This window comes from Amaranthus tricolor, chromosome 10 (assembly GCF_026212465.1).
Source record: "Amaranthus tricolor cultivar Red isolate AtriRed21 chromosome 10, ASM2621246v1, whole genome shotgun sequence".
Lineage (NCBI taxonomy): Eukaryota > Viridiplantae > Streptophyta > Magnoliopsida > Caryophyllales > Amaranthaceae > Amaranthus > Amaranthus tricolor.
The window spans coordinates 5,543,869-5,557,092 of record NC_080056.1 but is presented as its reverse complement, the minus strand read 5'-3'; the positions used below and the strand labels follow the sequence as shown (position 1 = coordinate 5,557,092).

Genomic DNA, 13,224 nt, shown 5'->3' with positions numbered 1-13,224 from the left:
ATTGTTTATATTCATTTGTTAAATTTACTTGCTTTCATGAAAATAATTAGTGAGTATTCCTCTTTTTAGGTCTTGGTATGAACCCTAATATACATTTGGATTAGTTTATTGAGTATCTTTGTTGGTTATTATTCTATAGGGATGATTGAATAAGTTATAATCCACTTAAATTTTTTCATAATCAGAAAAAATAAAATCTTTTAGATAATGGATATATTATTTTATTAAATAATAAATTGATGGAGAAAAAGTAACGAGAAGCATATGGAGATCATAAGGATTATAAAATTATCAAAATGAAATTATTGAAAGATATGTGACAACCAAACTTATTATTAAAATATGAAAAATTTCACGTGATAATCACGACGTGGTGACCAAAGCTTTTTAAAAAAAATACATATAGTAACCCTGAGGTATACCATATTGTTCCACTGTGACCTTTTTGATTATAAAAATTTAGCAAACGTTAATTTCGAAGCTTTAAAAGTTGATGTACGCTTATTTATACGACTCACCATTTAAAATGCCATCAGTTTCAACCTTTTTCCCCAAAACATAAACTCTAACTCTATCACATATTAATTAGAGGGAAAACTTGTGATTTCGATGAAAGACGGTAGAGTTATAGTTTATATTTTGGGGGAAAATTTTGAGACTGATAACATTTGAAATGGTGAGTCGCATAAATAGGCATGCAAACAGCTTTAAAACTTATAAATTAACGTTTGCTAATGCTTAATGTGCAAAAAGGTCATGGTGAAACAATTTGGTAAACCTTAGGTTACCACGTGAATTTTTTGAAAATTTTAACTACCACGTGGACTACCTAAAACCTCAAGATTACCACATGGAATTTCTCTTAAAATATTAAAATGTAGATGAATAAGGTTATTTTTATCCGAAACTTATCATAAAATAAAAATATTATTTATGAGAAAAACAAATGGAATATCAAAAAAAACCAAATGAAAATTTCTTAAAAAAAATGGAGTGAGAGTACGAGTGCGAGTCAACACTCAAGAGTTTGTTCTCTTTGATTAAACCAATAACTGCTTATCTGTATTCCTTTCAGGGGCTCAAATCCCTCAACCCGAGATTCTGCAATCAAATTCTTGAAACAAAGAACAAACCAATTACTGGAATCAACAAAACCAATCCTTTCAATGTGATGTGGGTACTTAATTCTCCCCACTTCATCCAAACCCCAATTTCTTCCTTACCCATAAAGCACAAAACTTTCATTTCTTCCCAACAATCAAGCGATTCAATCACCACTTCAATTACTGCAAAATCCACCAATAAAAACCCAGTAATTCAATCATTATGCAAGAAAGGCAACCTAAAACAAGCCCTTCAACTTCTTTCTTCAGAATCCAGTCCAACCCAACAAACTTATGAGCTCTTAATTCATTCTTGTGCATTTGAAAAATCATTTCGCGATGCTTTGGTTGTTCATCGTCACCTAATTGAAAATGAGTTTGACCATGATCCCTTTTTAGCAACAAAATTGATTGATATGTATTCGGAATTGGAGTGTATAGAATATGCACGCCAAGTGTTTGATAAAATTTCTAGGAGAACTATATATGTTTGGAATGCTATTCTGCGTGCTCTTACATTGGCAGGTTATGGGGTTGAGGCATTGGGTATTTATAGGGAGATGAATAGAATAGGAGTGCCTTGTGATAGGTTTACTCATACTTATGCACTTAAGGCTTGTGTCGTGTCGGAATCAATGACTTTGTTGTTAAGGAAAGGGAAGGAGATTCATGGTCGGATTTTGCGTCATGGATATGAAAGTCATGTTCATATTATGACTACCTTGTTGGATATGTATGCAAAGTTTGGGAATGTGATGTATGCGAGTTATGTTTTTGATGGAATGCCGGATAAAAATGTTGTTTCATGGAGTGCTATGATTGCTTGTTATTCTAAAAATGAGAGGCCCTATGAGGCGTTGAATCTTTTTTATGCAATGGTGAATGAGATTATTGATTTCTCGCCTAACTCAGTGACAATGGTGAATGTGCTTCAAGCATGTGCTGCTGTTGTAGGTTTAGAACAAGGGAAGTTGATGCATTGTTACATATTAAGAAGAAACTTAGATTCAATGCTTCCCGTTACTAGTGCCTTGATGACTATGTATGCAAGGTGTGGGAAACTTGAGGCGGCACAGAAGGTTTTTGATCAGATGGATAGGAGGGATGTTGTTTCTTGGAATACATTGATTTCTAGTTATGCAATTCATGGATTTGGCATGAAGGCTGTTCAAATTTTTGATGAAATGATTAGGAGGGGAATCAAACCTACCCCCATCACTTTTGTGAGTGTATTAGGAGCTTGTAGTCATGCAGGGCTTGCTGAAATGGGGAAAAGGTTGTTTGTTTCAATGACTGAGCGACATGGGATTCGTCCTAGTGTGGAGCACTATGCAAGCCTAGTGGATGTGCTAGGCCGTGCCAATCGTTTAAAAGAAGCAGCTAAAGTTATAGAAGACATGAAGGTTGAGCCAGGACCAAAAGTTTGGGGTTCTCTCCTGGGCTCATGTAGGATTCATTGTAATGTCGAATTTGCAGAGAGAGCAAGCAACCGACTTTTTGAACTTGAACCTACCAATGCAGGAAATTATGTACTGTTAGCTGATATTTATGCGAAAGCTGGGATGTGGGATGAGGTGAAGAACGTGAGGAAGCTTCTAGAAGCTCAAGGCCTACAGAAGGTTTCTGGCCGAAGTTGGATTGAGGTGAGAAGGAAGATATACTCATTTATGTCAGTCGATGAGCTTAATCCCCATATAGAGCAAATTCACGCTTTGTTGGCTGAGCTTTCGGAGGAGATGAAGCAGCAAGGATACATTCCTCAGACCAAACTTGTTCTGTATGACCTTGATGAAAAGGAGAAGGAACGGATTCTCTTAGGACACAGCGAAAAGCTTGCAGTTGGCTTTGGACTCATTAATACCAGCAAGGGTCAAACTATAAGGATCACCAAAAACTTAAGGTTATGTGAAGATTGCCATACTATGACCAAGTTCATCTCCAAATTTATTGGAAGGGAGATTATGGTTCGGGATGTTAATCGCGTTCACCATTTTTATAATGGTATGTGTTCATGTGGAGATTACTGGTAGTGCAGTGGTTATTTTCTTATAGAATTATACCTTAACACCATGAACACTTGTTAGCTGAACCAAGAAAGATTTTATATGTTGTACAGTAGCACATGATCAAACAAACATAGATTTACTTTATCTTCATTTACAATTAACCAAAATACATTGTTATTCACATAATCACAGTTTACTTGAGTCGAAAATGTGCATCCTTCCATATGGCTTGTTCTGGGTTTAAAGAAAGTTGGATGATCTCTTGTAGCTAAACTCTGCTTTGTTTGGTTCCCTTCCCTTCAATGTGCATCCTTTTTATTCAATTCTAATGTATTTTCTGCCTTGTTCCTTGGGTTCTTGTTGCAATTTGGGTTATGGTTCTTTTAAGGATTTCTTCTTTTAAGTCTCGAAATCAAATCATAAGGATTTGCTGGAAATACTTCACTATGTGAGACAAGATCCCACATTGATAAACAATGAACCTCACCAAGTGTATGTGCAAGTCAATGCTCTTCACCCGTGGGTTTGTGAGCCCGAGCCCACGGGTGTTCTGTGTCCACATGAGTGGGCCAAGGTGAGATTATGTGACGAATTGTCACGGCCTAACAGGATCCTATAGTTTGCGTTTAGCTTGAGAAAACTTATGCGCTGCTGTCTTGTGTGTATGTCGTTGTTGTTGCTGCTGCTTGCATTGTGTTACCATCGCGGCTGCCATTGTGTTGTTGCCGCTGCTATTGTCTGCTACTGTCATTCTCGTCACGTGCTATATTCGATGCTGCTATTGTTGTTGCGTTCTACCGTCGCTTCTTGTGCTTGCTATTGCTGATGTTGTCGTTGCGTTGCTATCATGCTGCTGCATGTTGCTATTGAAATTGTCATGGGCTGCTGTCTTGTTTCTGTCTCGTGTTGTTTTTGCTGCTGTCACGTGTTGCTTTTGCGGGCTGCTGTTGTTGGGTAGTCAATTGAATCGAGATAGCTGGACGACATAGACTCGATTTACATGGTTACATGAAACCGATTGTTTAGCTCTGGATTGTCATTGAGAAGATTTTAATTGCGATTATGAAGTGTTCAAGTAATAAATAAAGAAGTGGGGTTGAGAGAATTATAAGTCCTTTGGGATGTGATCCAGCTAGAATTTTGATGTAATAGTAACCAGTAAGCAGTTTTTAGTTAATGAATTAGGGTTGTTTCGCAAAATAGTTTATTAGGTAATTTTAGCTTATTTAGATATAAATAGAAAATTGGGTAGTTAAACCATCCAATGCTAGTGTTTGGTTAATTAGTTTATTGAAACAACTTATTGTTATAAATAAGTTGTTTTTGAACAAATTGTTCATAACAGTGGGTTTAAAATCAGCTAGTCAAATCAATCAATAAAATTAGATGGTCAAATCAAATAATATAATCAGCTACTAGCATATTTGGATTTTGATGAAATATTACGAGGATAATTAGATTTTATTTCAATTGTAGAGTCACCTAGTCCCTCTTTCTTTCAATCTAGTTTGCAATACAAAAAATATTACAAGTATCCATTAATAAAGTTTTAGGGCGATTTTTATAATTTAAAGGTATTTATATTATACATGAAAATATTTTATCTTCATATCAAATATAATTGTTTTAAATTAAAGTTTATTTTAATTAAATCACTACTCTTTAAATTTTTTGCAGTGTAAGAATGAGATAAAAAATAAAATAAATACGTAGATTAGATAAAAATATAAATAAAAAGTGAGTTGATATGATTATATTTGTTTCGGTGTTGAAACGAGGAAGTGCAAAAGACACTTAGAATACCTGGAAATTGATGGAAGCGTGATTAGGTGAAGCGATTTATAAGAGGAAGCGACTTGAATTCCTGCAACACAACACGTTAGCCTTGTCCGGGGGGTGATCTCCCGGAAAACCTCTCCGACGCTCAAGTTAGAACGTAGATCGGAAATTAATGTGACTGATTAAAGAATAAATGTAAGAGTATGATTGAGATTGCTAAGGTTTAAGCTAGAGTTTGGGAAGGCTAAGGAAATAATGTAAGCAATAATACTTTTAGAAGCTATTTCAGATGATCTTCCCCTCTTGATGGTAGCCCCTATTTATAGTGGTGAAGAAGGGAAGTTGTATCAGGGAAAAGGTGGACTATCAAGGAAAGTAAGGGGCAGTTACCAAGCCTGAAGCAAGGAGAACCAATCATGATTGAAGAGTGGAATGTGGTGGGTAGTTATTCTCCTTAAAAGGAGGATAGCCACAGGAGAGGGATGGCAGAGAAGTTAGGCATTCTGGAGGTAAAAACCCGTGGGCCTGCCAAAGAAGAAAAGAAGTCCAGCAGAAAGCTTATTGGCTAAAAGTCAAAGTCAAATCCCGAAAGGTAAAAGGGTATTCTAGGGATATGATGCTAATTATTAAATAAATAAATTAATTAAAAACAGTACCATGACATTTAGCCCCACGCATGAAGGGTGATGTGAGGGGAGAGTCCTAACGACCTGAAATATCTTCCTTTATGCGGAAAAATATGCGCCCCTCGTAGTTGATTTGGTAAAGGGATATGATCCTAAAGAACATTCAAAAGCCCCATGAGGATGAACACATACCCAATCTGGCAAATTTTCTGATGGATCATGAAAGTTGAGCTCGCAAGCTTCGAATCAACTGTTCATATGCCAAATTCCGAGTCGTAACGAAAAAGATATGGCCTTTTCAAATTAGCCATGCAAAAAATGCAACAAATCCGAGTCAAGAAGGCAAACAAGGCCGCGGCTTAAAGTATGCCGTGGAATAGCCCTGGTCCTTTATGTGAGGCAGCAGCAGAATCATAGAGAGGGTGCGGATCCGCGTCCTCCCCTTCAGTGCGTTCCGTGACATCACATACAAAAAGTTTCATACTTGGAATATTTTTTACATCTTGGCCAACAGGGGGGTCCGACTTATCGACCCCGCGGACGAACTGCATACTTGAAAGATCTTCGAATCTTGACCCCCAAGGGGGTCCGACTTATTGACTTAGCGGTCAACACAATGAGTCTTCGGGATATCCCATCGTATTATGAACAAGAGACTGCAGCTTGTATCATGCCGTAGGATGATTGGAGTCACAATCCAGGTTCCTGCTTTGTTGATATCACGGAAATACTCAAGTACTTAGAATATTTTTAACAAAAGAGTACCATAGGAGGGTCCGACTTATCTACCGTACGGATGAGATCATCTGTTTGTCTCGAACTGATGGCGCGTTACACCAGGAATATTTGATTCAAACCCCAAGCAATGACGCGGCATGGTATTCTCACCAAGACATTCCTACCTGTTTGAACTATGCCGCGAACTAATAGTTCACGTCTTCACCCGCCGGTTCAGCACGAGAATCCCTTTTCGATACTTAGAAAATTTTGAGAAAGAGAAGGACCACCTGGGGGTCCGACTTATCGACCACACGGATATCCCTGATATTTGTAGAAAGATGTTCAGGACCTCGGCAAAACAGCCCCCTTTATTCCAACACAATACGGAATGAGCCCCATAACTCGCATCTTCGATCCCACGGACGCACTGGAGAGGTTCTATACTTAGATTTTCACTTGGACCAGGGTCATATGGGGGTCCGACTTGTTGACCATACGGAAATCCTTCTACCTTAAGAAATTTTCATGTTTCCTTCCATCATATTTCATTCATCGTGTCCATAAGTCGGACAGCTGAACGTGTGACCTTCATTCTTCAAATGATTTCCCTCCCAGGAGATTCAATTTAGGGTCCGACTTATCGACCCTCCGGACATAGTCTGAAGGACTTAGAATAATTATCTATACTCTACCCTTCCATGGGGGTCCGACTTATCGACCCACCGGTTGGATGGTTTGATACTTAAACAAATTTGATGTTGCTCTCTAATTGGGGGTCCGACTTTTCGACCTCCCAGCTATATTCAAGGATTTAACACTTAGAAAAATCTTGCAAAATTACCCTTTCAACTAGGGTCCGACTAATAGACTTCACATTCATTATCAAACACTTAAGAAAAATCTGTTGGCTTCCCCTCATTGGGAGTCCGACTTATCGACTTCCCAGCTTTCATTTGGAATTCCACCTTTTCTTTCGAATGTTCAAGCCCCAAGTGAAGCATTTATTGCTGCAATAAATAGGGTAGTTGGAATAGTTCCATCTCACCTAATCTTCATTAACTTCTCAAATCTTCAAATTGCAAGAAAGAGAAAATAGAGAGAGTCGCTCTGACAATCTTCATCCTTTCTTCAAACTTCTGACAAGTCCTTTGAAGATCTTCAAGGTTTCTGACAGATCTTCATCAAGTTTCTGACAAATCTTCAAATTACTTCTTAAGGTATTCAAACTTTTCCAAGATTTTTCGAATTTCTTCACGTTATTCTTCAAGCTGTTCTTGAATTTCTTGAATATCTTCAATCTGTTCATGAATGTTAGCCTAGAACTTTGAATTTGTTTATGAATTTAGTCTCCATTCTTTACAAGTTTCAACTTTTACTTTATTATTAACATGGATGTCGCGACTACTAACTCAGACACCAACCCTACTAACTTACCGGAAACTCCTCTGATAGTACGTAGGCGTCTTAATAAAAAGGGGTTACCAATAAATGACTCGGATGAAAGTAGTTCAGTGAGAATTACCCCCCATTATGAACCAATAAAAGCTGGGGATGAGTCGTCCGTATCCCCTATATACCCTCCGGAGATTATGAAAACTGCTCCTTGGGAAGTGAGCATTGCTTTCTTTCCAAATTACTTGCCGCGAATAAATCCTGACCTAGAAGGGTTATTGTATGTAGATATGGAAAACCTTGAAGGATCAGCCGAGTCTTCTGGAAGAGAGAGTGCAGTGCCAGTTCCTCCTCCATTCTACATTCCAGACGGCGGGCCTCTAAATTACTTTATTGATTTACAGACTAAGAGAGATCTAGACAACCGTCGGGAGGCCATCTCTCAAAAATGGGGTTTAAAAGATAACATAAACATTATTACCCCGGGGAATTATGACACCGTTAGGTTTCCTCCCCCACATTGTATAGCCGTATACTTCCCTTCTTTTGAATTAGGGCTTAGATTTCCTCTTCACCCGTTTTTTAGAGAGGTGTTAGAGTTTTTGAACGTCTCAGTGCCCGAATTATACCCGAACGCCTGGGGTTGTATGGTGGCCTTTTTGATCTTATGTAAAGTTTTGGCCGTGCCACCAACACTCACAGCCTTTAGATATATATTCAGAGCCCGCCTATGTAATTCCCAATCATACGGCTGTGGCTGGATTACTTTCACCCACCGTCGAGGACTGAAGATAGTCCAAGACCTCCCCGATAACCAGAAGGGGTATAGGACAAAATTTGCGTATTTATATAACTCTGAGGGATGGAATATCAAGACCTCTTTTGACATCAAACCCAATCTCTCGGGTTTTAATAATGGGATCCCGCAATGTTCCTTTAGTGATGCGGTGATCATTGAATATGCGAGGATGGACGTTCAATTGGGAAGGAAACCAATGAACGTCCAACTTAATTGGATACCTGGTCGTCCTGAGTTGGAGAATGAGAACCTCCTCTCAGCCTTCGGCATCAGCTTGGCTATCGATCGGAGTAAGAATTGCCGGGTTTCTTCCTTTTCTTTTCTATAGCACGTTGACTGTTTCTAACTCATGGTTTCACAGGGGTAGCCAAAGAAAATTTTCGAGCCAAGAGTCCGGAGCTGATGAAGAAATTCAGCGTCCTAAGACTTGCTTCAGGGGCCATCCAGCGGCCCGAGGATAAGCCTCTTCCCCTTCCTCCGAAGGTATATCCTTATACAAAGTTCATCGTTGAAAAAGATTTTTGTTGATTCTTCCTAACTTTTTCTTTTGTAGGACTCGGCAACTGTGGAGAAGGGGTTGGAGGACGTGCCCTCGGAGCAAGAGGCTCTCCGACTTCTTGAAGAGAGAAAACAGGTTCATATCCCCGATGAATCTGAGAGGGTGATTCCTCCTCAGACGAGGGGCGTAACAAAAAAGAGTGGGAAGAAGAAGAGGAAGCGGGATTCTTCTTCCCACAAGGAGAAGTCGGCCAAGAGGCCCTCCGTGGGCACGATCCCTACGGCCATGCCCCTCCAAATAAGGTCAATCGAAGAGGAGACATCGCCCCCTCTGGATTCTCCACGACCATCTTCAAATAAGGGGAAGGAGAAAATGGGGGAATCTGCCGCGGCTCCATCATCCCAGTATGCCGAGGTTTATCGTCGTCGGGAGGTTTCCCCTTTTCGACATGAAACACCCTTTCCGGAGTTGGGGCATAAGGGCTTAGTGGTTCGCTTTAACAGGGCGACGTCCAACTTAATCAGCAAAGTGGACGTCGACCTTCTAGAATCTATGCCCCCCCGTGATAGGGTGCGTCAAGCACAAGCTTCGGCGGCGGAGGTAATGACTTTTTAAGCTCAGTAGTATGATTACTTGTTGCTTCCGGATTTCTTTAATAATCGTTCCTTTGCAGGCGTTCATACGGTTGGCCTTTGAGCTCGACGCCAACCGTCAAAGTGCCGCGGACCAGGAAACCATGGCCGCCCTTACCTCCCGCTGCGAAGAGCTGAATGAAGAATTATCAAAACTGCGGGAGGACCTGCCGAGCCTAAAAGAAAAACTGGCCAAGTGTTCTGAGCTGAAAGAGCGCTTGGTCAGAACTGAACAATGGCGGGAAAGGGCGAGGAAGCAGCTGGATCAGATTGTCGAGAACTTGGATGCTGCTTCCACCAGGTCCGCGAGCATCAGCCATGAAGTCGGCTTGCTGATGGATACTCATGCTAAGCTCGTTCATCAGAACCAGCAACTTATGCAGCAAGTGTCGACCGATTCTTCCCACTTCAAGATGATTCTATCCGCGGCTAAAGTATATAAATTGTGCCTAACCAGGAAGGCCCGGATAGCTCGAGACTCGCTTCTCTCGGATGAGCCGGAAGCGTCGAAGTTTCTCGGAGATCTGACGGCAGAGATGGTGAAGGCCGGAACCATGATCAGTGACGAAAAGTATCGTCTGGCTGCCGCAGAGTTGGGCATGGATTTTATTTCCCTTCAGCAAACTGCTGAACAAAAGGGGAGTGAGGCTTTGTCCAACCTTGCTCCTGTCTTGGACGGGGAGTCGGCAGTACTGGTCGACACTGTCTGGGACGCGGCAGAAAAGAGGGCCTGGTCCGAAAGGATAAATGCTGAGGCCGAGAGGGAGGCTTTATGTCTCGACTTGGACCAGCTAGCTCTTTCTTCCCCTCCGGCGTCAGATGTCCCGGAAAACTTGACGCTCTCCAACCTGGAGGTTTTGTGCCTTGATCTATCAAACCTTATTATTGACGAAGGCCGGAACCTCCAGGGCTTGTCCCGGGAGCTGTCTGAGATCGGGGTGGAGCCGTTCAACGTTGAAGATTATGTCAGCTTCACCCCCAGTCTCGAAGAGGGAAGGATCGAATCTCCTCCGCCGCCAGGTGAAGATGTCGAGGCATTTTTGGAAGATGTATAATCTTGTACTTTTGCACCTTGATTCTTGTAAAACATTCAACTGTATAATGAAAATTCGATGTATATATTTCTAATTATGGAGTTTGTTCGTTGTATCCATGCTATTGTTTGTTGAGCCGTGGCTTCTCTTATCTGAGGCCGCGGAATATTGCTTTGTCATATGCTGGCGACATCAATGAAATTTGTACTTAGAATATTTCGCCCTTAAACCCCAGTTTGGGGGTCCGACTTGTCGATGTCTCGGCTGGGAGACATCTTAAAAGACAGAATATTTTTTGATCTTAGGGACCCCAAACTGAGGGTCCGACTTATTGATGTCCCGGTTGGAATAAATAGATTTCTGAATTTAGAGACCCCAATCAGCGGGTCCGACTTATCGATGTTCCGGTTAGGAAACATCTTAGAACTTTGAACTTAGGGACCCCAAACTGGGGGTCCGACTTATCGATATTCCGGTTAGGAAACATCTTAGATTTTTGAATTTAGGGACCCCATTCTAGGGGTCCGACTTATCGATACTCCGGTTAGGAAACATCTTAGATTTTTTTTGAATTTAGGGACCCCAATCTAGGGGTCCGACTTATCGATGTTCCGGTCAGGAAGCATCTTAGATTTTTTTTTTTTTGAATTTAGGGACCCCAATCTAGGGGTCCGACTTATCGATGTTCCGGTTAGGAAGCATCTTAGATTTTTGAACTTAGGGTCCCCAATCTAGGGGTCCGACTTTTCGGTGTGACTGATTTAATGAGATTTGCAAACATAAGAGTCGGATATTAAATGAAACCTGTTTATTAATGATTGATAAGGATACAAGTGATTGAAATAATTTCGAATTACAACGCGACTGTTGCGGAGTGATTATAGTCGCGGACTGATACTGATGAGACGCTTACTGTTGGCCCCTTGCAAATTTTATTAAATGAAGAATTTTTTCAAATGGTCTCCATTCCATGGTCGTGGTAGTTTTTTCCCTTTCATGTCTTCTAGTTCAAAAGTTCCTGGTTTGATGACGTGGGTGACTTTGAAAGGTCCGTCCCAGTTGGCCCCTAACTTTCCTTTTTCCACAATCTTTCCCGTAGCTTCGATCTTCCGGAGGACGAAATCGCCAATTTGAATGTATCTGGTTTTGACATGGCGATTGAAGCTACGGATCATCTTCTGTTTTTGTGCTATTGATCTCAGCATTGCATTTCCTCTTGTCTCGGGCAGCAGGTCTAAGTTTACTCTTTTTCCTTCCTCATTTTTGTCGTGTGAGTAGTAGGTGACCCTTGTAGAGGGTACGCCTATTTCAACTGGGAGCACGGCTTCGGATCCGTATACTAAAGAGAATGGTGTATGCCCAGTTGCGTCTTTAATGGTTGTTCGACTTGCCCATAAGATACCTGGTAGTTCTTCATCCCAATTGCCTTTGACCCCCTCTATCTTCTTCTTAATGCCATTCAGGATTTCTTTGTTTGCGGATTCTACTTGACCATTGGTTTGTGGCCTGGACACCGAACTGAATCTGATTTGGATGTTAAACTTGTCGCAGTACTCGATGGTGTTCTTGCTGATAAACTGCCTTCCATTATCTGTTATGATCACCCGGGGGATGCCGTACCTTGTGATGATATTCCGCCATATAAACTGACAAACTTGCTTGTCCGTGATTGAGCTGAGGGCTTCTGCTTCTACGTACTTTGTGAAATAATCAATGGCCACAATGATGAATTTGCGTTGCCCTTTTGCCGGAGGGAAGGGGCCAAGAAGATCCATGCCCCATTTGTCGAAAGGCAAGACGGCTTGTATGGCAGTCAAGTAATTAGACGGCTTCCTTCCTATCTTTGAGTGGTACTGGCATTCAGGACATCTTTTGATCAAGTACTCCGCGTCTTCTCGGAGTGAGGGCCAATAATATCCACTTCTCAGGACTTTCCCGATGACAGTTCGCACTCCCTGATGTATACCGCATCCTCCTTCATGTATTTCGCGGAGGATATAGTTTCCTTCTTCAGGGGATACACATTTTAGAAGGGGGTGTGTATACGACTTCTTGTAGAGCGTTCCTTCGTGGAGTTCGAACCATCTTGCTTTCTTCTGGAGCATTTTGGCCTGGCTTTCATCTTGGGGAAGCGTCTGATTTCGCAAATATTCGATGTACGGCTCCATCCATGTATCTGATCTGTCGATGGTGTCGACCATGAAGTTGATGCTGGGATTAGGAAGCACTTCCCAGATAATGTCTCGAGCTGCGGATGTTTCTGCTGAGCTGGCAAGCTTTGCTAGGGAATCAGCCTGGGCATTCTGGGATCTTGGAATATGCTCCAATGTGTACTTGTCGAATTTTTGAACAAATTCCTTCACCTGCTGCAAGTACATTTTCATGCTATCATCCTTGGCTTCGAATTCCCCATTGACTTGTCCCACGATCAATTGGGAGTCGGAGAAGGCGGACAAGCTTTTGGCTCCCGCTTCGTAGCAAATTCTCAGTCCCATCAATAATGCTTCATATTCGGCCTCGTTGTTAGATGCTGCGAACTCGAACCTGACCGCCCTTTCCATACGGACCCCTGCGGAAGACATGATGAGGAGTCCAGCTCCACTAGCTGATTGTGTTGAGGACCCATCTACATAC

At 41.4% G+C, this 13,224-nt stretch overlaps 1 protein-coding gene across 1 annotated transcript; it reads left to right on the top strand.

Annotated features, from left to right (window-relative positions):
- Positions 1-988: 988 nt before the first annotated feature.
- LOC130825310 (pentatricopeptide repeat-containing protein CRR2, chloroplastic) lies at positions 989-3,310 on the top strand. The gene has a single exon (XM_057690469.1). It carries the CDS (start codon positions 1,172-1,174, stop codon positions 3,131-3,133), a length of 1,962 nt encoding a protein of 653 aa, XP_057546452.1. The 5' UTR covers positions 989-1,171; the 3' UTR covers positions 3,134-3,310.
- Positions 3,311-13,224: the final 9,914 nt, after the last annotated feature.

Bases quoted from the DNA above. Each gene is read 5' to 3' on its own strand.
- LOC130825310 (XM_057690469.1), top strand. From the start codon at position 1,172: ATGTGGGTACTTAATTCTCCCCACTTCATCCAAACCCCAATTTCTTCC.